Source organism: Rhamphochromis longiceps, linkage group LG1 (genome assembly GCF_057381845.1).
Source record: "Rhamphochromis longiceps isolate RC_006_pf linkage group LG1, R_longiceps_female_GT1.1, whole genome shotgun sequence".
Classification (NCBI taxonomy): Eukaryota; Metazoa; Chordata; class Actinopteri; order Cichliformes; family Cichlidae; genus Rhamphochromis; species Rhamphochromis longiceps.
The window spans coordinates 2,067,297-2,092,601 of record NC_140557.1 but is presented as its reverse complement, the minus strand read 5'-3'; the positions used below and the strand labels follow the sequence as shown (position 1 = coordinate 2,092,601).

Below are 25,305 nucleotides of genomic sequence, written 5' to 3'. Positions count from 1 at the left end.
GCATAGGTGCCTGAGGAAATAGAACCGGTTTAAGTTTTTATAACTATTTCCTGTTGTGTCATAATGCCACGCTGGATCACAGGTGGGAGGATCTTAGATGCACCTAAGATGACCATATAAGGATATCCCCTCTCTATGACATCACCTACTCTCAGACAGAACCGAGGGTGGGAATAAAATGTAAAACTGAGCAAACCTGAGGTTTTGGCTGAAAACAGATGAGCTGTACATTTTTACTCATAGGGCACCAAATCACAACAACAGCACCCAGAAGTCACTTTATACTGTGAGGTAACTCAACAACCAGATGACCCCCTATGAGCAAGCAGGTGGCGACAGTGGGAAGAAAATACTCCCTTTAACTAAGAAACCTCTGACAGAAGCCTAATCTTAAAAGTAGAGATAGTGTCTGTCTCCTGAATCCAAACTGGAAGCTGGTTCCACAGAAGAGGGGCCTGAAAACTGAAGGCTCTGCCTCCCATTCTACTTTTAAATACTCTAGGAACAACAAGTAGGCCTGCAGAGCGAGAGCGAAGTGCTCTAATAGGGTGATATGGTACTACAAGGTCATTAAGATAAGATGGGGCCTGATTATTTAAGACCTTGTATGTGAGGAGCAGGATTTTGAATTCTGGATTTAACAGGAAGCCAAAACAGGAGAAATCTGCTCTCTTTCTAGTCCCTGTCAGGACTCTTGCTGCAGCATTTTGGATCAGCTGAAGGCTTTTCAGGGAGTTTTTAGGACTTCCTGATAATAATGAATTACAAAACTGACCTGAAGCTTTGAGTAAAAGAAATGCACGAAGGTGACGGTGATGAAGATATAATAATAGAATAAGAGGCGAGGTGAAAACAGTGACTGAAGTGGAGTTTTGAGTATGAGCATGTGTGTATTCAGAGACGTCTCCTAACAGAGAGCTTGACTGGATTAACTTTTAAAGCAGCTGCTGGAAAACAGGCATAAGCTCATAATCCACATGACCCTTAATTATTTCCATATTTGTCAAATCATCCCACCGCTGGTGAAAGAAACCTGACATAAGTTTGAATGTTTGACCCTCTTTATGTTGTTGGGTTGATTCTTTTTGTAGCGACCACTGAAGAGGAATTTGACCTTGTTACCTGAGCTCTTTATCACCTCGCTCATCGCCTTATTTCTGCATAACAACAGTGTCGAGCAGAAGTGAAGAAAATGGAACCTGCAGGAGTAAAACTCTGACTTCTATTTCAAACAGCAGGATTCGTTACTGGAGAACAGCTTTGGACGAGGGGAGCCATAAAGCAAAGAAAGGAGAGCAAATAATACCCGTTTGAGATGGACACTTTTAATTTATTTCAAGGCTGCGACTTAAACAAGGAGAGGCACCACAGTGTGGAATTTCTACTCGAGTCTGATGTCTTTGTTGGGCTCCCTGGCAGGCAATTTACATCTCCTTTTGTCTGCAGAACGAAGCAGCAAAGGAGTCATAACTATATCTGTGCAATATGTCACAAATTTTAAAAACACTTCTATTTTTAGCGATTTCTGCAGAGCAACGAAGTTTCTCCACACGGCTTCTGTTCTCTTTGGTGAATCCCTGATAGAAACACGCGTGTGGAGGAAAACCTCCACACAAACACTCACACCGCTGTGTATTGAGTTGCATTTGTTGGAGGAACGTAAGGGCAGCCAGAACCCCCCCAAAACACACACACACACACACACACCAGTGAAACAGAGGTGAAGTAATTCCTCTTGACACCACAAGCATTTCAGCAGCAGTGACAAGATTACCTCATGATGAGATCGATGAAAGAAATCTTTCCATCTGAGAGATAAAATCATGAAAAAGGGCCTGGTACTAATAACACATTTTGAACACGTCACATAAAAGAAGAAGAGCAGACATCAAGCAGCCACCTCACAAGTGAAAAACCTGCAGTTCCTCTAACGTCCAGCAGAGGCTCCGGTAGTGAGCCCGTCCCCGTAGACGCGCACGTTAAAACTTTACAGCAGAAATAAACACGGTTTTGTCTTTGAAGATAACAACAGCTCAGCTTAGACTGTATTAAGGCTTAAAGTTTGCATTATTAGGGGCGTGGCCTCTGTGACTCACGCGTGGATGGTGAAACAGGCGGTTGTAGCTGCTAGCTTCACCTGAACTGGACATTTCAAAGAAACTGTTTGTAATCAGAACCTGTGCTGCTCTCGCAGATTTGCTTCAGCTCCCGTGACGAGTGGCAGTGGCGATACAAGATGATGCTGCGCTTCACAAGAACGTAACTAGTGTCACGTCTGGTTACTTTTCTTTTGTGTTACTCCACATCATCCCCTGTGTGACAGTCAGTTTACAGCGTAACACTAAACTCTCCACATGCACACGTATGTGCACAAACACCCGTCCTAACAAGCAGCACGTACAGAAGGTGCCTCTGTTAGAGGCCTGTTTAGGTTTGAGAGCCGACCTCATTACAGTGGGTGAGACGGGGGTGGGAGTCCTGCAGTCCTGCTCAAAGTCGCTCTACCTGAGCGTCACCGTGCTCGCTGCATGTTAGCGTCACAGACTGTGCGTGGTGCTGGCTGGACGGCTGTTTCTGGACAGTTCGCTGTAACAACGTTCTCGAAGCATGTGTCAAACTCTGGACGTCGCTCTGGCGTTTTTATCTCTCTTTGAAATAGGAGTTTAGTGTAGTAATGCTTTATGATGCAGAGCTACGGGCAAATGTAATCTGATTACTTTACATTCAAAACCTCTGTAAGGTCTCTAAATATAACCCAGAGGCCCAGAGGGGCACACGTGTGTGGTTTAACGCCCATCGCATCATGTGAAGCAGCAGGCATGAAACCCCCAAATAAGAACATTTAGCTGCTTTGATTTCCTGATCTTACATCATTTTGTTGGTTAAACGAGCCTTTTGGGAAGCGATAATTAATGAGACTGAAACAAAAAAGGAAATCTTAAAACCCTTCCAGTTATCACCAGTGACAGATACAAATGTTCTCCACAGTCAGGATTTTTACAGTTTTACTGTCTGTTAAATCAAATCAAAGGATGGATGGAGGGAAAAACGCTTCCCGCTGAGGTTTTATCGACTCCTCCGACCTATTACAGCTGCTAATTCAAATACTTTTCACAGGCTGCTCTCCACGGGGGTCGGAGCTCAGTCAAAGAGCAGCGCTCTCCTGTCTGACATTCATTCGCTCCTTGTTTGCCTTCATTTAGGGTTTTTTCTCTTTTAGCATTTGGAGGCGAGAAGAAATCCTACTTCTGCCGACCAATGGGCCGCTGTTGTCATTTTCATTTCAGTAAATTTGGTTGCATCAAGCACCAAAACTTGTGCTCTGTTGTTTTTCTATCCATGGAAACCTCACTGCTGTCTTACAGCTGAGGATCTTTGTCACTGGAACATAAGGACGGGGTTTTGTTCCACTTCTGCTGAAGCTCTGAAGGTTTCTGTCCCGACAAAGCCTCGTGTCCCAGTCCTAATCCCGGAACAACAGTGATGTAGTTGGTTACATCAGGGCTTTTACCAGATCACTCACAGGTTAGGTGTTTGATCCAAGATCACTGAGATCGACTCGCAGGCGGCTGTCGGCGATTGCTTTAGCTGGTGTGCGCACAGATCGCTCAGACTGCGGGTTTCCAGCGTTGCACATCCTTTCTTGTGTCCGCTCCACTGCTTCCTTCTGGCTACAGCCTCCATCACCTTCAAGCACTCAGCCCTCCGCTCTAACGTGCGGTCATTATCCGCCAGCTTATTGCTACAATAACACTGTGTGTGATGAATGTTCACACAGAGAGGATCTGACATAATGTGTGCTCATTTCTCCAAATAGTGTAGCCCTTCATGCGCCGGGCCTCATGGTTGACTGAGAAAACTTAAACAGTTATGGCCCTTCAAGTGATCGTGCCTGAAATGAATGTGTGTGTGTGTGTGTGTGTGTGTGTGTGTGTGTGTGTGTGTGTGTGTGTGTGTGTGTGGGCAGCAGCGTGCCTCTCGTTCAGAGGTTTTAAAAACCCGGACAGGCTGGATTCCAGATAACCGCAGTGGACGGCGTTAAAACCAGATGTCACAGCTGATGTTTGGACCACAAGGCAACGTCCAGCATCTGTTCTTTATCAGCACAGCGTGCACAGAGGTTCAACAATGGGCACACATACATATAAACTGAAATTTGGAAGCTGTCTGCTCACATTTGTCCACAGAGATTTGGGACACTTGTTGTGATGTAGCTCTAGAAACAAAGCTGTCCTCCCTCACATCACTAGTGCCAGCAGCGCATACTTAAAGCATCCTAAACACTTCCTGTAACCAACGTGGAGCTTTTATTTTGAAAGTCTGACACCATGTGGTTAGACTATCTTTGTGTGCTGCTCCGAATGTGGATGTAGGAACTTTTTTAAGATGGCAAAATTGGACATTTCACATCAAAACTTAAAAAAAGACCCACGAAATTAAAAGTTCATACTTCCTGCAGTGCAGGACAGAAAAAGAGGCTTTTGCAAAAGTTACAAGTATGAAGAGCTTTCTGTGTTATGAAAGCAGCTAATGTCACTGACACCGCAACCATGCAAAAACTACCCTGTGCTGAGCAACATGCATATTTCATCCTTCTTATTTTATCCTCAGCTCTGCGCCGTCACCAGAAGCCCAGCGGCAAATGCAAGCAGCCTATAATAAATGCAATAATCAGTTGTAAAGTAAAAGCACAGCAGTGAAATGAGCTATTTTACCGTGATGGATTATTCATAACGGCAGCAGCTTTTTAGTTTTTTAGGGTTTCTAAGCAGACAAACCACCAACTCTCAAAAACACACACAGCAGGAGGTTCAGGAAAGCTGGATTCAAATTCATTCTGGAAAAAATACATGAAGTCAGCCAAAAGCTGAGCAGCACCACAGCCTAACAAACCTCACTTACATCCCTCAAAGTTTGTCAATCCAGTATCTGCCTTTGCTATCAGTGCTATCAATGCTATCAATGCTAACAATGGTATCAATGCTAACAATGCTATCAATGCTAACAATGCTATCAATGCTATCAATGAAGCAGTCAGATCGACACTTTAGGGGATGTCACTACCCGATCCGTACCGGAAACCCGATCGGTACCCCGCATGCGCGAAAGGTTTCTACTTCCGGTCGTAGCGTTTTATGATAGTTATGGGTCAGAGTATCTGTTAAGATGTTAAGAATAACAAGTATATCTTAAAATGTTTGCAATAATGAAGCATTTCAGTACAATGTAGACAAAAACGAAAAATAAAAAGAAAGTTACGGATCAGGACTCTCCGATCCTTACTGCGCATGTGTAAAGTCTGACCGTACAAATCGGGTCTACCCGATCCGTACCGCGCATGTGCAGATGTTTTTTTTTCTTCTTCTGTTCGTTTAATGGCAGTTTACTCCCCAGTGTACGAGGATACCGCCACCTGCTGACCGAGCGAATAAACCCTATTATAAACTGAATTATCGTCATTACAAACGTGTGTTAAATTTGATTTCGCGATAGTCGAGTGTGTTTATGCTTGTCTGTGAGGAGAGGATTGCTGGAATAGTGATGATGATGTGCGCTATCACTGTCAATTGTCAGTAAACACTTCATCTGGCTGATGAATCTACACGTGAGATATTACAAAGTCTGCATTATTAACTCTGTAATTAGGCGCCATTCTTCTTATTTTACGGCGCTGTTGCTCAATCGGGAGACGCTCTCTGTTGAGGAGAAAAGCATGAATTTCTTTGTATACGGATTATCCATTGTTTAAATGTCCCGGGCAGTCGAAAAGAAGGCAGAGCTGTTGAGAAATGCTAGGAGCTAACTGGGCGCTAACCGTACCATTCAAATATATTGAATGTCGCAATGTTGGCAAAGAGAGGAAGTGACGTAAGATTTGCGCATGCAGGGTACCGATCGGGTTTCCGGTACGGATCGGGTAGTGACAGGGGAACATCTGAGAACGACTGAGCGCTATTAGCATAACTGAGCTAGCTAGCATTAGCAGCTAACATAGCAGCAGCCACCGCTGTCTTTTATATACAGTCTACAGTAACTGTAAACCCCCAGCTGTGGGCCCGCCCTGTATCCTGTTTTAATGAGGAACTCTGGACACTTTACTTCCCTGGATGATTGAGTATGCATGAAGACTTGATTTCATAGTTTTTGTTTTCAGTTCAGTTTGTGTGTTTTTTGTATATTTATTGTTAGTTTCTGATTATTATGAAATATTATGGGTCAGAGGTAAGCTTTGGGAAATCATAACAGATACAACAACAACACTGTATTTGACTCACAGTTATGTAGATATCTCCGTAAAGCTGCAGCACAGCTTTGTGTGGTGAACTATTCTATAGATATAGAAACTTTAAACTATAGATTTTTTTATTGACTTTGCTTTAGTCGTCAGTACTGCAGGTTTATTAAATACATTTAGATATTTCAACTACAACTACGAAACATGGAGTGCAGTTTCACGAGTACTCCAGAAACACGTGGGCTGAAACGCTCTCCTGCATCTCCAGCTTAAGGTGGAGTGAAAGCTCCAGCAGCAGAGCGGCTCTGCTGTTCGCTGGCACGCCTCTCAGTCCATACACTACCTGCTTTGTGAATACTTCCTGTGGGATTCAGGAAATAACACACACAGAGCTAATGTGTGCCCTTCTGTACGTGTCACGTTACTAATTTCAGCCATTAGAGCATCTCTTCTGCAGGATTAGGAAAAGGCATACAGCGCATAGCTAATGGCCCTGAAATCCACACTACCTGCCAGCATAATGAAGAGCTAGGACCGGGAAACGGGTACAGAGAGCTCCGGAGATTACGGCGGCTCAGAGGAATGAAACAGGCTGACAGAACAGCAGAAGGATGACTATCAGGCTGTGGTGGATGATTCAGTCACAATGTGACAGCACAGCTTTTCGTTGTTTGCAGATTGAAGAAGTGCCGCAATGAATGAATGATGCATGAGGGTCCAGCAGTCTGCTGAGGAGCAACGCACCAGAGCCGATGCTAGAAAACGTAGAAACTTTAGACAAACACAAGACGGATGAAAGTTAACGAGGTGCAGAAATACGTATCAGCGGAGCTCCTAACTCTTTCACATCAGCACGAGAACAGAGACACATTTAAATGTTCATTGAACCCACAGGGGAGAACATCATGCTACTGAAGACTTCTGTCTGCATTCAGGTGTAAATCAGGTTTTTTTAAATGCAACCGTGAAAACGTTTAAAAGGATTAAAGCAGCAGGTAAATGATACGACTTAATCCAGTAGGACCTGTTGGACTGATGTCCGTCCACTAATCCGGACACGCTCCATCACCCATCGCTCTATGAGCACCACGTTAAATATGATTTGGAGATCTCCAACGTTCTTTACTGAAGCAGAAGTACAGATACCTGTGTTAAGAAATACTCCAGTAAAAGTACTGAAGCAACTTTTTTACTCAAGCAAAAGTAATAAAGTACAGGCTCTGAAATGTACTCAAAGTACGAAAGTAAAAAGCTGAAGGACGATTCTATTCACTGCGTTTGTACAAAGGGAACTGAACCTTGTGCTAAATCAATATAAGAATAAAATAATATCAGCACATGAGAATACAAATAATGAATGTACTTAGTTTGAATCTCTTATGTAGGAGACAAGCAGCGATAAATAAATACCTGTTGGCTGGGATTCAGCAGGTATTTATTTAAACAGATATGTCTTTTAAAACGTGGGGAGCAGAAGTAAAAAGTAGTCAGAAATATATATACCTGAAAATTCTACTTAAGTACAGTAAGTATTTGTACTTCATCACCTCTCACCTCTGGGGACAATGCTCATATATTATAACATTATAAAGAGTATTATAGCAAGTGGAACATGTCGTATCACTTGTACATACTACGTAGAATAGAATAGAATAGAATAGAATAGAATAGAATAGAATAAACCTTTATTATCCCACGGATGAGAAATTTCGGTGCTACAGAGCTCTTACAGCACGGGAAAATAAAATATAAAAGGAAAACACAGGGTGGTCCTATAAACATAAGCAACTGAAGTTTGTATATACAGGTAACAATGTGCAGAATATGTATAGAAAAATTGTACAAAGATATGTATAAAATGTACAGCAAACAAACAAGCTGGTGCGTAAGATGACCAAAGGATGTTAAGCTGCATTACAGAGTCTGACAGCTGCTGTAAGAACGACCTGCGGTAGCGCTCCGTCCTACACTGTGGGTGTAAAAGTCCACTGCTGAACGAGCTGCTCAGTGCTCGTACAGGCTCATGCAGGGGTGGGAGGTGACGTCCAGGATGGATGTTAGCTTAGACAACATCCTCCCCAACCTGCTCGATGGACTTCAGCGGACAGTCCAGGACAGAGCTGGCCCTCCTGACCAGTTTGTTAAGTTCCCCCCGTCCCTCTCTGCCAGTCCACCACTCCAGCAGACACAGCATAGAAAATAGCAGACGCCACCACGGTGTCGTAAAATGTCCTTAGGAGTGTCCTGTTCACCCTGAAGGATCTCAGCCACTGAATACATGAAGCTGAATGGCTGCCATGACTGAAATCCTCTCAGGTGGAAAGGCTGAGGTAGAAAAAATGACGACAGCTTTCCAGGATTTGAAACGAAACAATAAAGCTGGAAACGTTTTATCCTGTTTTTCTTCTCTCACCCCAACCAATCACAGCAGATGGCCCCGCCCCTCCCTGAGCCTGGTTCTGCTGGAGGTTTCTTCCTGTTAAAAGGAAGTTTTTCCTTCCCACTGTTGCCAAAGTACTTGTTCATAGGGGGTCATATGATAGTTGGGTTTTTCTCTGTATGTGTTATTGTAGGGTCGACCTTACAGTATAAAGCAATTTGAGGACACTGTTGTTGTGATTTGGTGCTGTGTAAATAAAACTGAACTGAATGTTATTCTGTAAATATGTCAAGCATTCAACAAAACCATTGTTTAGAAATTCCCAACTTCTTCTTCCTTTACACGGTCCCTCCTTTTTCCAGGCTCAACAGTTGAGCAGTTTCATGCGTGACCCACACGAGGAAAGGTCTGGATGTGAGCTCTTTGTATGCAGTCCAAAGCAGCAGGGATGAAAGGGACGAGGTCTGCAAAATAACCGGAGGTCCTGCGTGTAATTCATTTCACTTCAACATAGTATTCACATTTATTATCCGTGTTAACTGAACGTGGACCTTTTCAGATGGCATTTAGAGGCAGAATCACACATTACAGCGAAGTTACACGGACGTATTACAGCCATGTTTGTCTGTGCCATGGCAACTATCCACCCCCCACCCCACCCCCCGCCCGTCCCGTTCGGGAAGCCAGAAATATACGAGGCTGAGCTTCTCTGAGAGACGCGCAGCTCTCGCTCTGATAGCATCTTCGCCTGACACTGAAAATAAATTAACACCAGCAGCAAACACAAGTTGCATCAACATATTTAGCTCTGTAATTATTTAGCACGTGTAAATCAAACCTGAGTCAATTTCTATGATTAACTTAAAGACTCTGAAATCCTGAAGCAGAGAGGCTGCAAACACACCACAGCTTTCACTAAACTGATGCTGGTGTGCCGGTGTAATCGTCACTGATGCGCTGGCACGCTCAACGCATCTTTACTGTCTGTCTCTCGCCAAGTCGGAACTTTCAAAGTTCTCTGTTAATCTTTGGTGTGAGAAATCCCACGAACAATATAAGACTGGAGGATGAGCAGCAGGTTAAGAGGTAAGAGGAGAGGAATTATGGGACGTCCACTCATCAGGTGGACACAAACGTGACTCTAAATGGCGGCTAACGTTGCTGCGGGTGTGCTGGATGTGCAGCGAAGCAGTCCTGTGAAACAGTAGAAGGTGAGAACGTGTCACCTGTTGCTTTCAGAGCTGCTACGTTGCCCAGAAAGCCGTCGGTGTGCACTGCCACTGAAGTTAAAGTTGAAACCTGACACGGAACGAGCAACGGAGCTCAGCTTCGTCATGGACCGTGTTGATGGTTGGGTTCCAGTCCAGCACACCTCAGACCTGCTCCACTTTCGTCTCTGGGCTTCTCACAGGCCGCCATTGATCTTCAGCTCACCTTCATCCATCTTTTCAAATCCATTTCAGCAGGCGGCACAGAAGCGAACGCCTACATTGAAATGCAGCCGAGCCGGGGGCTTGTATAACTGCAGATTTATGTGTGCACGAGGCAGCGGGGCTGCATTGTAGAGAGACCTGAGGGAAATGATAGCATTATTAGTCAGCGAGCGTCTCACGCCCTCCACTGCAGGTAAAGCATAATGACTGAACGCTGCTCCCACAACAGACTGTTTTTTCATTCCCGCGTACTCCTGCTAATGCATCAAGGCGGCACAATAAAACACGAGTTAAGACACTGTTGCTCTTTGATATTTTGCCTCCTGCAACAGGAGATGGCGTTAAAAGAGGCGGAGCCAGAGAAGAACAGTGCAGCGAATATAAAAGAGACGCCGATGAAGCAGCAGCAGGATAAGTCGGCCGCAGAGAGAGAAAGAGGCTGAAACTGTTGCTTCTCTGTCCGGCTGTCATTCGTCCAACCTGCGTCGTTTCTCCTTTCTTGGTTCGGGCCCGTGTCGGACGACAGGCACGAGCCGGCGTCGCAGCTGAGAGTCCGACATGTCAACGTTTCCGGGCTTTCCTACACGCCGAGCGTTGACAGCGCGTTTATAAAAGCTGGGGCCAATCTTACCTAAAGGAATGATGAACGCGAGCCCAGAGAGATGCAGCCAGCTCTGAGTCAACTCCTTCTGTGACAGCAGAGACACAGAATGCAATTTAATTTGGTGTTCTCGCTGGCTCGCTTTTTAATATGACTCAGCGTGAGAGGCTGCTTCGCCAGGGTGGGCGATAAGGAGATCCAGGAACATTCGCATTACATTTACAGATTTACAGCAAACAACCGCCAGTGAACACGCACACAGACAGACACACACACGCACACACACACTCTGTGTAATCGCAGGATTTTCTAAAACATTCTGCAGTTCAAAATAATTTATCTTACACCGGGCCTTGCTGCAGCCCCTCCATCTGAAACTAGCCATTTTAGCTCCTCCTACTTTCAGACAACTGTCCTCTCATTGGCCGCTCCTCACAAACAAAAGGTCCCCTCTCTGTGACCTCATGCAGAGTGTTTAGACTGCAGCCTCTGGCTCACTGGGATTACTCGCACATATGCTGACCTCATTATTAGAAACTGGCCATGTTTCATTTGAACACAGGCCACTGGAACAGCATCAGGAAAAGACACCCCGACATTTATCAACCTGTGCTGCCACTTTCATACCTTACAGCCCATTCATGGCTGCATGTGAATAATCATCCCATCTTATCAGCAGGTATTAATAAAGTTTCTGATTATGATTGGATCCTGATTGGATGTGCAAATGTCAAGCTTTTTATTTTTCTGTCAGAGGAACGCCGATCCGTTCAAAGATGCTCCGCTGAATATCAAACTAACAGGACAATATCAGCCATGAGGCAAGAGCATCAAATGTATAAAAACTTCATAAAGTCTCTTAATGATTCCAGTCGAATGAAAACAGCTGGAATGACTTTGTGTTTGTGTGGCTGTTTTTCTGGAGTGTGAACGATGAGCACTCGCTGCACTTACAGTCTGACTTTAAAACAGAAAAAATAAACCTGACAAGAAAAATATTCCTCAGCAACCGATCGATGCATCTGAAGGTGAATCTACACTTTCACACTCACAAGGAGAAGAAGTGCAGATCGTGATGTTTGAGCTGCGCCTCCAGCACGGACCCCGCCCGCACATTAGCGCCGTCTTTCACGTCCCACTGGTGAAGCAGAGGCAGGAGCAGGCGGCCAGTTTGGAAGCACAGCTCAGGGCGGAGATCACACCTCCACCTGCTGCTGCCGTGAGCGTGCGGTTAATCAGGTCGCGATGACAACATCTGCATGACGTTTCTGTCTACCAGCGCTTCCATGTGAGCGTCATTCTGGGATTCTACCAGAGTAGCTTTGCATGATTCCCAGTTCATAATAATCTGTTTCATCCCGTCTTCCTCTTCTCAGATGGCCCCGCCCCTCCCTGAGCCTGGTTCTGCCGGAGGTTTCTTCCTGTTAAAAGGGAGTTTTTCCTTCCCACTGTCGCCAAAGTGCTGCTCATAGGGAGTCATATGATTGTTGGGTTTTCTCTGTATGTGTTACTGTAGGGTCGACCTTACAATATAAAGCACTTTGATGCGACTGTTGTTGTGATTTGTTTAAATAAAACTGAATTGAATAATAATCCTTACTTCTCTTTGCACAGCCCCTCGCCTGAAACAAGCTGTTTCAGGTCGTCTCTCTCCCACCGCTGAAGATAATTTCTCACCCTGATTGGAGGCTGAAGCTGACCCGGATTATGAGAATGAATCTGCAGCGGCAGAGATTCCAGCAGGATGTCTCTGTTGGGAACATATCACGCTCAGTTTGAGCATCAGACACTTCATTTTCTGCATTCGGGGAATTTTTATGCACCAATTTGCACCTTTTGAGTCTCAGTTGGTAACAGAAATGTCTGGAACATAACACACACCGGCTCTTGAGCATTGTGTGCTCTTTTAAAATATTTATTCTCAGCCTCTTTTACTTAATATTTTCCCTGCCGACTCACATGCAGACATGATTTACTCTTCAGTGTTTACCTGCTTCCAGCTTTGACAGTTCTGACTGATATTTGGAGAATTTTCTGTCTTTTCTTTGCAGAAACATGCAGCTAAAAAAGTAACTTTTATTTATTCAGATCTGAATTTTAACAGTTCAAAACTTCCTGCACATTCATTTGTTCACATGTTGAGTAGAGACTGATATTCAGTACAAACATAAACCGGTTTCCAAACATTTGTTATGTGGAGTTCTGATTGAGTCCTGATGATATATTTTTAAACTGCATTTGAATATTAATCTTGTGTTATTGTCATAACAAGTCGCGGGTCGCTCGTCTACTCGACTCTGTTTCCAGTCAGTGTTCAGTTAACAGCAAATAATAATTCGATTTTAGTCGTAATTTATAATAAATTATTTTAGTTTCAGTCGACTAAACAGAATCAGGTTGTAGAGACTAAATAAAGAGAAAGTCTGTCGTTACAGTGAGAGTTCCTCCTCAGCGTCTTATTTTCCTCGACGTCACATGAAATGTGTTCATGTGTCTGCTTTTCTCTTCTCTTTAAGCATTTTGTCACATTTTCATGAGAAACTGGGAGCTAGCTGGACTGGTCCCGCCTTTCTGCACAACTTTATTAGTTTTGATTGGATCTCATCTCTCCACAATATTTTCATCTCATTTTTATTGGTTGACCAAAGTAAAAAAATCGTATTTTGGTGAGAAACAAAGGTCGGTGACGAAAGCTATCACAAAAAGTATTGGTCAGCAAAATGAATACCGTTTTCAGACACGTATTGCCAAACAGAGATGTTACAGAGCGCCATCTGGTGGACAAACTATGCAACATCAGCACTGATAGCATGGATGAAGAGTGTTTCTCCCACCTCTTCCTTACTTTTTACATTTTTAGTCATCAGTAATTTGAGATATTTCGCCAAATAACTAATATAAGCGACATATGTCGGTAACTTGTCCCAGCTTGTATTTGTGCGGCTGTGGTACAGCTTTCCTCTTCAGAATGGAAACTTGCAGTGTTTTACTTTTCTGGATACACAGATGCACAGAAGTCTTTAAAGGCCACAAGTTACACTCATTCTCAAATGCACTGAAGCTGGGAGGTGTTCTCTGAAGGTCTCCTGTTGGTGCCCGATTCCATTTCAGCTCGACACCAACGCGCACTTGGAGGCGAATCACAGAGCTCTGCAGAAAAGTCTTTGATAGAAGGGATTTCACTCCTTTCTACATGTAACAGACCTACAGAAACACCAGCGATACACACCACCGTACACTAGAGTCACAAATGTCCTTACAGCAACACAATGCCATCCTCAGCCTTTGTGAGTCTCTGGCACACGGCGGTGCAACAACAGCAACCCTGAGACGGCCGGAGAGCTCCAGACAGCTCATCCAAGTCAAATCACTCCAAACAAGGTTCCTGTGTTTCATTAGGGACCATTTGTATGATATTTGTCAGCTGCAAGGCTTTCAAAACACAGTGTGCTCTCAAGTTCTTAACAAGATTTATGTGGTTGTGTCCAAAGCCGTGCACAGAGATGTCCTTATTAACCGCACTCCAGAGCCAGATGGATCGCTTTCCTTCACCGCGCTGCGTCACTGAATCAAACGGGGGAAAGAAATCTGCATATTGCAGAAGTTATAAGAAGAAGAATGGGGTCATTGCGTGTGTGTGTGTGTGTGTGTGTGTGTGTGTGTGTGTGAGAGAGAGACACGTCATGCTCAGGCTTAAGTCCAATGGTGTAAAAAGTAGAGAAAACCTCTCAGAACAATTTACATTTTTCAAGTTGTGTCATGGCTAGACGGTCCTCACTGATCGTCTTGCCAATTTGTTGTGGTGTTTGTGTGTACTGTGTCGTGTTCTCCTCCATCCTGGGCATGTGTTTTTCTGCTGGAACATGTACTTCCGGAAGCCGTGGCACGGAACGGCAGTTGACCGGAGGGGAGTGTCCTAAGCTAGAATCATCGCACCTGTGCAGAATTACCTTGCCAGCGCAGACCTATTTAACGGGGCGGTTGAGTCACAACCAACGCTGGAACGTTGAACTAAACCGGGTAGCGTAGTCATGATTAGCATACCCGGTTTGTGAAGGAGAGGACGTTTTCGTTATTGAGCGTGTGTTTTTTCTCATCTGCCTCCAGGGTTCAAGGATTGGAGGAGGAGCCGGCACCAGGAGTTGTTGTGGATTATTACTGCACTGTCACCGTGAGGAGAGGTCGCCGTATCACTGCACTGCCCTTTTTGGATTATAGACTCGAACTGTTAACTCACCTTTTCACTGTAAATAAATCCACTGTCATTCTGCAAGGAGTCTCGCACCTGAGTCCTTTAATCCAATTCACCATGACAGAACGTTCCAGCCAAGTGGACTCAGCGGACTCGGCACCTTGGCGGCGCGAGCTGTCGCTCCAGGCGGCGCTACTAGAACGCCATGAGAACATGTTACAACATTTCTCCAAGGAGCAATCAGCGCTAATCCAGGTTGTGACAGAGCTAAAAGGTATGTTGCTATCTCCACCTGGAGCTGCTGGGGGGCCTTTACCAGTGCCACCTCCGATCAACGTCGCTGCTGCTTGCCCACTGCCCCCCTCCCCTCCTCCGCCACGGCGTGAACATTTGTTGCCAGTCCCAGAAAAATTTTCCGGAGATTTGGACAAGAGTAGGGGTTTTTTAATGCAGTGTGCCCTCACGTTTAGGCAGCAGCCTCAGGCTTACGCCACTGATTGTTCTAAAATCACCCTGATGGTGGAGCTGTTGACAGGTCGAGCCTTGCAGTGGGCACAAGCGGTCCTAAACTCCCAGCCTCAGATTTCCTACACTGATTTTTTGAGCAAATTTCGAAGTGTTTTTGATAAAGGAACTAACCCTGACAGTGCGGCACATAGGATGTTTGTTTTGAAACAGGGCCGGAGGAGTGTCGCTGACTTTTCGGTGGATTTCTGGATTCTTGCTGAGGAGACTGGTTGGGAGGAGACGGCGCTCCGGGGAGCTTTCTTGAACAGTCTGAACGAGGGACTGAAGCGTGAGTTGGCTTCCAAAGAATTGCCTAAAACCTTGAGTGCATTGATTAATTTATGTATTAAGTTGGACGATCACCTTCGGGAGTTCAGCAAGCGGACACCGGGAGGCGCTGGGTGGCGGACTGGATTACCGGCCCTGGAGTGGAAGGGGACGGACCCGCGGTCAGCGGAAGAGGAGGAGCAGCCGATGCAGTTAGGCGGAGCACGGTTGAGCTCCACAGATTGGAGGAAGAGACGCCAGACGGGTGAGTGTTTTGCATGTGGAAAGAAGGGACATTTTGCTGACGCATGCCCCTCTCGGGGAAACGACCAGGCCCGTCAGTAGCTGTGGGAGTACTGACGGGTGCGACCATGAACATTGCTCCCCATCTGAGTTGTTCTGCTAAGTTGGTTTTTCAATCTCACACTCACCAGTGCCGTGCATTAGTGGACTCTGGAGCTGAACAAAATTTTTTGGATGAATCGCTCGCTAGGCAGTTGGGCTTCCCCGCGGTTCCTCTCCGGGAGTCTCTTCAGGTTTCAGCTCTTAACGGCAGCCCGTTAGCGGCAATAACCCATCGCACTGTCGATCTGACTTTAGTTCTTTCTGGTAACCATGTTGAGAGAGTTTCCCTGTTTCTGTTTAAAGCCCCCGGCACCCCATTGGTCTTGGGGTTCCCATGGCTCAAACAGCACAATCCGCAGATCGACTGGGCTCAGGGACGCGTGACAGGCTGGAGCGAGTGGTGCCATGAACATTGTTTACGTGCAGCGGTGCCCAGTTTAGTGCCCCTAAATCCGGCGGCTCAGGTGAAGGCACCCGATCTCTCAGCCGTCCCTCCAGAGTACCACGACCTGGCTCAAGTATTCAGCAAAGACCTAGCAGTGTCTCTCCCGCCTCATCGCCCTTATGATTGCGGGATAGATCTGCACCCTGGCGCCCCATTACCCACCAGCCGGCTTTACAGCATCTCAAAGCCTGAACGTGAGACGATGGAGCGCTACATTACAGACTCTCTCGCTGCCGGCTTAATTCGCCCATCTACATCCCCTTTGGGGGCTGGATTCTTCTTTGTACAGAAGAAGGACAGGTCTCTCCGCCCCTGTATTGATTTTCGGGGCCTGAACAAGATCACCGTCAAGAACAGATATCCCCTCCCTCTTCTTGTCTCAGCGTTTGAACTACTCCAAGGGGCGACTATCTTCTCCAAACTCGATCTCCGTAATGCATACCACCTGGTTCGTGTTCGTGAGGGGGATGAATGGAAGACGGCGTTTAACACCCATTTGGGGCACTTCGAATATCTGGTCATGCCATTCGGACTCACCAACGCCCCCGCTGTCTTCCAAGCAATGGTTAATGATGTGCTGCGTGACTTTATTAATCATTTTGTGTTTGTCTATTTAGACGACATTCTCATCTTCTCTAAGACTCGAGCCGAACATGTGAAACAGGTGCGACTGGTGCTGCAGCGTCTGCTGGAAAATCGACTTTTCATCAAGGGTGAGAAATGCCAGTTTCATGTTCAGTCTGTGCCGTTTTTGGGGTTTATTGAGGAGGAGGGGCGGCTACGAGCCGATCCTGCTAAGGTGAAGGCAGTGGTGGAGTGGCCCGAACCCAAGACGCGTCGAGAACTGCAAAGGTTTATTGGGTTCGCCAACTTTTACAGGAGGTTCATCAGGAACTTTAGCCAGGTGGTTTCTCCCCTCACACAACTCACTTCTCCCAAACTGCCCTTTCTATGGTCTAGTTCCGCGCAGCAGGCATTTGCTCGTTTGAAACAACTGTTTTCCTCTGCTCCCATTTTGATCCAGGCTGACCTCACCCGACCATTTGTGGTGAAAGTGGACGCATCGGATTCGGGGGTGGGGGCCGTTCTCTCCCAGCGGGTGGGTGGCAAGCTGCATCCATGTGCCTACTTCTCTCGACGGCTGACCCAAGCAGAACAGAATTACGACGTGGGCGATCGGGAGCTCCTCGCCATCAAGCTGGCCCTGGAGGAATGGAGGCACTGGTTGGAGGGAAGTGAACACCCCGTTGTGGTTTGGACGGACCATAAGAACTTGGCGTATATCCAGGCAGCTAAGCGTCTTAACGCACGTCAAGCCAGGTGGGCCCTGTTCTTTACACGTTTCAATATCACTATAACCTACAGACCAGGATCACGCAACACGAAACCCGATGCTCTCTCACGCCAATTTGCACCACACACGGATGACGGAGAGAAGCAGAGACCCATTCTGCCCGCCACTTGCATCGTGGGAGCTATCACATGGGAGATCGAGAGGATGGTTAAAGAGGCCCAGCAACAGGAGCCGGACCCAGGGACGGGCCCTGACGGACGACTGTTCGTCCCCACAACGGTCCGGGGCAAGGTTATACACTGGGCCCATACAGCAAAGTTCTCCTGCCACCCTGGTAAGAACCGCACCGTGAGTTTCCTGCGACGTTTGTTTTGGTGGCCCTCTCTTCTCAGGGATGTTCGGGACTACGTTGCGGCCTGCCCTACCTGCGCTCGCAATAAGACCCCCAGTGCCCCCCAGGCCGGTCTCTTGCACCCTCTGCCAGTCCCCAAGCGCCCCTGGTCGCATGTTGCTTTGGATTTTGTCACTGGTCTACCGTCGTCATCAGGTAACACGACCATACTAACTGTTGTAGATCGTTTTTCCAAGGCGGCGCACTTTGTGGCGTTGCCCAAACTCCCGACTGCCTTAGAGACGGCTCGGCTCCTTACGGAGCATGTTTTTCGGTTACATGGGATTCCACAAGACATTGTTTCTGATCGGGGCCCCCAGTTTACTTCCCGGGTCTGGAGGGCGTTTTGTTCAGGACTAGGGGCCCGTGTGAGTTTGTCTTCAGGTTTTCATCCTCAGACGAACGGTCAGGCGGAGAGGGCGAATCAGGAGTTGGAAACCATGTTACGCTGTGTGGTTTCCTCGAACCAATCCACCTGGAGTGACCAGTTGGCTTGGATTGAGTACGCCCACAATTCCAGCACGTCGGCAGCCACTGGTGTGTCTCCGTTTGAAGCGTCGCTGGGGTACCAGCCACCATTACTTGCCATCACTAAAGGTGAGCTGGCCGTTCCCTCTGTTCAGCATCATATGAGACGCTGCAGGCGGGCGTGGCGCGCCACCAAGGCGGCTCTGTTAAGGACGACGGCGCAGAATAAGAGGTTGGCCGATCGTCGCCGCACTCCGGCCCCTGCCTATCGTGTTGGACAGCAGGTGTGGCTCTCTTCCAGGTATATTCCCTTACGAACTGAATCCAAGAAGTTGGCCCCGCGTTTTATTGGGCCCTTTTCGATCCAAGCTGTGTTGAATCCGGTGTCTGTTCGTTTGGCCCGTCCTCGCAACATGAGGATTCATAATGTGTTTCATGTTTCCCAGGTGAAACCGGTCCGGACCAGCCCTTTGTGCCCGCCTTCCAGGCCCCCGCCGCCCGCCCGGGTTGTTGCCGGCGCTCCTGCTTATGCCATCACGCGGATTATGGATGCCAGGCGTCGCGGTAGGGGCTTCCAGTTTTTGGTGGATTGGGAGGGGTATGGTCCGGAAGAGCGTGCTTGGGTGCCGCGGTCTGCGATTCTGGATGATGCTATGGTGAAGGAATTCCGCCGCCGGCACCCTGACAAATTTGGTCGGTCGCCGGGAGGCTCCCGTTAATGGGGGGGTACTGTCATGGCTAGACGGTCCTCACTGATCGTCTTGCCAATTTGTTGTGGTGTTTGTGTGTACTGTGTCGTGTTCTCCTCCATCCTGGGCATGTGTTTTTCTGCTGGAACATGTACTTCCGGAAGCCGTGGCACGGAACGGCAGTTGACCGGAGGGGAGTGTCCTAAGCTAGAATCATCGCACCTGTGCAGAATTACCTTGCCAGCGCAGACCTATTTAACGGGGCGGTTGAGTCACAACCAACGCTGGAACGTTGAACTAAAGCGGGTAGCGTAGTCATGATTAGCATACCCGGTTTGTGAAGGAGAGGACGTTTTCGTTATTGAGCGTGTGTTTTTTCTCATCTGCCTCCAGGGTTCAAGGATTGGAGGAGGAGCCGGCACCAGGAGTTGTTGTGGATTATTACTGCACTGTCACCGTGAGGAGAGGTCGCCGTATCACTGCACTGCCCTTTTTGGATTATAGACTCGAACTGTTAACTCACCTTTTCACTGTAAATAAATCCACTGTCATTCTGCAAGGAGTCTCGCACCTGAGTCCTTTAATCCAATTCACCATGACAAGTTGTTTTTTCCCCACAACAGCAAAATTAGCTCCTCATCAAAGCACACACACACACACGCACATACACGCACACATACACACACGCACACACACACACACGACTCTGCAGGAATGCAACATTAGACTGAAACCTCTTGCAGCACCAACACCTACGTCCAGCACTTTTAAAATGCGAGGCTTAAACTCGGTTTCGTCAGCAGCCGTACCGACGGCCGTGAAAGCTTTTCTGAGTGTTTTTCACAGGAAAGGTCAGCTCTGTGCAGATGTAAGTGGATAATATGAATCGGGGGTTTAAAGTGTGTAAGTGTTCAACAAAAATATAAAGTGACAGCTGTGACTGAAAAAAAACAAACAAACACACTTTTGCTGCTCAAAAAAATCACAAAAACTGGTGATTTAAAGACAATCGTAACAGCTGCACAGGAGGATGTTTAAAGGTTTAAAGTTTGCATTATTAGGGGCGTGGCCTCTTTGACGGACAGGTGGATAGTGACACAGGCGGCTGCTAGCTTCACCTGAACTGGAACTCTGCACCGTGTTTGGAGCCTATTGGAGCATTTTATCGACATCATGTGACCAATAATGTGGTTACCTGACATTTCTTTGATTTTACTTTGCACTAATTACCAGGTATGTGATTTGAATCACACAGGTTACCTGCTCAGTTTACAATGTTTATGGTAAAACCAAAATATTCGCCCAAGAAAGCAAAGAAACAAAGGTCGAGTGATTCTCCAGCTCAGCTCAGCAGCATGTTCAATATATGTTTTCCACTCAGACACTCAGGAAAAATGCGCCTCAAAGACACAGTCGGGAAAACTACAGACAGCACGAGTCGGAAAACCAAGCTCAGGTGTAAAATAGAAACAACTAAAACTTTGGAATGCATGTCCAGGAAGACGAATGCAGAGAGTAAATCGTTTGTATCAGTCACTGTAACTCGGATAAATAAATGAGCGAGTGAGTGAATCAATCGTTCGATCGATACCTTTAATCGCTTTTCAGGCTACAAACAAATCTAAGCGAGGTTATGAATCCACGATGCTCGGCGATCGCAGCGCTGCCGCGCGCTTCAAACTGCTTCCCATCTTCTCCATCTGTGACGGGAGGAGGACTGGAAAGCATTCGCTGCTTCATCTGATCGTCATGGCGACTGAAAGATGGCGTCTTTAGATAAACTCAAATTAAACCGTGCTCCTTTTTTGTTGGTTTTGGGGATGTGTGGGGAATGCCCTCTGGGACCTCACCTGGTTGATGTGTCAGCCACACGAACGTGAACGCGGGACAGACGGCGAGCTGGAAAACGTGACAGCGCATTATTAACTGGTGGGAAAAACACAGGAAACACACTGCTGACACTCAGATCTGCTCCCTGCAGTGCTCTGCTGACGAGTAACAACTGCGGCGTGCATCGGTTAGCACACGCGGAGCGCCACGGCGAAGAAGACGGAGCCTCCGGTCCACCTGTCGCTCAGCCTGTGGCTTCTGATCCACTGGGGTAACGCCATCTGCTCTCACGCCAACACTGAACACACCCACACGCAGCCTTAATCGGTTTAACTGTTTTATACATGAACACGTATCCCTGACATGGTGTAAGTTCTGTCCCACAGAGGTGCGAGGCTGCAGTGAAACCTGTGATCTGCTGCAGCAGCTTCCTGTTTTTGATGCCGGGTGCTTAAAAGAGAGACGCTCATTCAGAAAGCCTGAGTTAAGATCGCACTGAAGCTGGGACCAATCACACGATCGTGTGAGGCGTTCGCAGCCACAGAGCATCCAAGTAAAACCAGGCGTCAGACGTGAGGAGAAGAGAGCGTTGGGCTGAAGTCGTGCCGCCATGCAGCCGCTGCTCTACGTGACTAACGTTTCATACGTCCCAACAATCAACACGCGCCACAGGAAACAGCGAGAGAACTGAAGAATAAATCACGGATGTGTGATGTCACGACACACACAGATCTGAGTGATTTTGGCATCAGGAGGCCGCTCTGCTCATTTCTCCCACAATCCCCTCGCAGCTCAGCGCCGTTCCCGCGGGCGTAACACGCTCAGGAGTCATGTTTACATGTCTCTTGAGGAATGAAGTTCATCCTAAGCTGCACCAACTTCTACTCTCTTCCATTCTAGAGCCGAATCTCTCTGTGACGAACTCGCCAACATCGGAGCGCATCATTAGAGGCGGGACTCACCCGCAGTTCACAAAACTGCACTCGCGATACGACATTGTTGTGATGTTGCTGGTGTAGTGGTCTCTCTGTGGGTTTTTTATTGTTTTTTGACGTGTTTGCTTCTCTGGACTGTGAAGAGCTTGCTGCATGATCTACACAAAGTAGGAGAACAGAAACATATTCCATCCATGTCAGAAGCAAACTACAGCTGACCTCCAGCATCAACTAGAAACACCAGAAACTGTCAGAAAGAAATATCTTATTGCTTCAGCCGGACCGGCTCTATGACACGCACACAAACACACAAGAGCTGTAAACCCCATCTGCATGCATGAACAGCCTGAACGCTGTCAGCTTCACTGACGATCAGCGGCTCAGTTCACGGTGTGCAGCACGCAGCAGAGAGGAGCGGGTGACTCACCTGGTCGTCGTATCTGTAGGTCAGGAAGTGATCCTCTGTGGCGTCCTCCATGAAGCTGCCCTGAGGTGAGAGCGCGAACTCTGGCAGGAACACTGCAGTCTGACTCTCTGAGCACTGACAGCGCACACACACACACACACACACACACACACACACACACACACACACACACACACACACAGAAAGAGGATATCAGTGAATGTGTAAATCTGCAGTTCCTCCAGTGTCCAGCAGAGGCTCCACGTTTAAAGTTCATAGAAAAAATAAACATGTTTACAGGCGGATACACAAACTGTTCAGATTGTTAGTGCTTAAAGTTGGGGGCGTGGCCTCTTTGACTGACAGGTGGATGGTGACACAGGTGTAGCTGCTAGCTGTCTGCTAGCTTCCCCTGAGCTGGACCTCTGCACCGTGTTTGTGCTGTTGGAGCCTTTTAATGACATCATGTGACCAATAACATGGCTGCTGTGAGGTCACTGCACTAACAGACCGTCCACAGTTTTGGTGAAATATATTTAAACCTTTGTTGCACAGGAAGTTTGAGTTTTTCCTGTGAGAAATCTGAGCACCCATTAAGGTTGTGATGTTGACTCTTGCATGCGTTCAAACTGTTTGCTTCCTGTGTGCACAGGAACACGTGTGAGCGACCTCGCTGAACACATTTCCAACCACTCTGAGACCGACTTCTCTAACTGGGGGCATAAATCTGAGCCTGAGATACAATCTGCTCCTCATGGGTGTGAATTAATCTCCCTGCTGCTCTCTGCTCGCTCTTTATCAGTCCTGCTTTTATGCTTCAATATTCTTCATTACTTTGACGTATGAAAGGCGAAAGTCTCACGCTGGATCCTGAATGATAAGCATAACCCAGAGTCTGAGCAGGAGAGAGCGATAATCGGTGTAACAGGGGTGGAATCTGTGCTGCACACAGAGCAGATGGAAATAACTGGCGTGTGGCATTTACAGAGCTCCCTGGAGAGGACGGGGGGGGGCAGTGAGACTGTGAGAGTGCGAGCTTCCAGGCCACTCGAACTGTACGAGAGCGAGACGATCCACCGTTGAGATTAGTGGGAGTGGCGTCTCCTGCAGGCTTTTAAAGCCACTTAAGAGACAGACGCAGCATAAGAGCCACCGCTGTGCGTTTCCCCGAGGAGCCGGCGAGGACACACCTTCATCAGTCGCCAACCTCTCCGCTCGCTTTCACACTAATCCACGTTCTCTTTATTAACACAGTTGAGGAGAATTTGGCCAAAGATGTTTGCACACGGTTCTGTATAGAAAAACAATGTATGCAGTTTTCTGTAAATCTGTTTGAGAGTAAAAACTGTCCAAATGACCACGTCAGCCGCCATCTTCAAAGACGACAACAAAACAGCAAAAAGGCGGAGTCAGTCTGCGATCAGCCTGCTGCATCTTTGCCTCTGGATCAGGTCAACGTGCTGTGTGATGATATGGTGATTAACTGACAAATCAGGGGGAAACTTACCGCTGCACCAAAACAGAAAACTGCATCTAAATGAAGAGAAACTCAAACATCGCACATGCACATGCAAATTTGCAGCTGAGCAGCCGCCATCAAGTCATCGAAATAAGCCGTGGAGACCAAGAAACAAAGCCTCTGTAACCAAGCAACCAATTATTTTAACATATTCTTCATTTTACATAATCAAACAAATTTGTTCTATTATTAAAATCAGTAAATTTACCAGATCCTGACCGAACGTCCGACTCGGACTGACGGTGTCTGCGTTCAGAAATCAGACTGTTTGGAGATAGGCTGTCGCCCATCAGGTGACCTGTGACCTTTCAAAAACCGAGCTTGAAGACATGCTGCACGTGAACAGCCACTTAGCAGATACACCTGCGTGTCAATTTGAAGCTCCTACGTCGCCTCGTTTTCGACTTATCGCGAACACACCGTGACGACGACGCCCGCCCGGCAGGGTGGCGAGAACACGCGTCAGCCTTTTACAGCTGAGGGGTAAAAATCTCCAGAAGGTGAGAATGATGTCTGAATAGTTTTTGGGGGGTTGGTGTCAAAAAAACAAAAGAAATACTGCAGCACATTAAAAGGGCTCGAGCCTCATCCAGCGACGGCGACGCCCGGAAACACGGTCGATACGTCAGCGTAATGCTGCCCTTTTTTCCCCTTTCAGTGTCTGATTAGTGACTGTACCAGAGATTACATGACAGCTGTTGGTTCTGATTTATTGTTCCAATCAAGGTCGGCATGAGCAACACCGGTGGGCCCGACTGTCTCCCTGAAAGTGGCGTGATTTGTCATCCCAAACGAGGACTATCTCCATATTAGGCCACACACACACACACTGACAGAAAGTCAAGCTGTCCTGCTGTGAGTTACTGACTCGTAGCCGTGCAGCGTGGCATAGGGCCGCTGCTCTAATTGAGTTTACACACCAGTGGAAGGAGAGTGTCAGGACAGCCGTCACACTTGCAGCTCCCTGCGGCGGCCGGTTCACGCTGGATCGCCGGCTCACTTCAGAGGAGCCAGCGCTGGGATAATAACACAAGGAGGGCATCCGCCATCCCAAAGGGCTGACCCACTGTGCCAGAGGAGGCAGCTGCTGCACAGCGTGGGATGGATTATTTGTTAAAGTCAGAAGTGAAACTCTCGTGCAGCAGGTCAGAAATCAACGCTCGGGGGGGTTGGAAGAGCAATCTGTTCGGCTTCAGCGGCTGACCTCAAATACTTAAGCTTCTGAGACGTTTTCAAGGTCAGGTCCTTTAAAAATGTATCATCCCCTTGTTCATGAGAACTCTCTTCTTACTTTTAATCAACTGAAAAGCAAGTTTGGTCTGACCAATAAGGATTTTTTGAAGTACTTCCAGGTAAAGCACTATATTA

General features: G+C 47.2%; 1 protein-coding gene across 2 annotated transcripts in view; it reads right to left on the bottom strand.

Moving 5' to 3' along the window:
* Positions 1–25,305, bottom strand: part of adamtsl3 (ADAMTS-like 3) — a 198,561-nt gene that overhangs the window by 151,442 nt on the left and 21,814 nt on the right. For both annotated transcript variants that reach the window (XM_085400428.1, XM_085400502.1), the window contains exon 3: positions 22,440–22,553. In XM_085400428.1, coding sequence (XP_085256554.1) covers positions 22,440–22,553 — 114 coding nt within the window. The remainder of the gene's footprint in view (positions 1–22,439; positions 22,554–25,305) is intronic.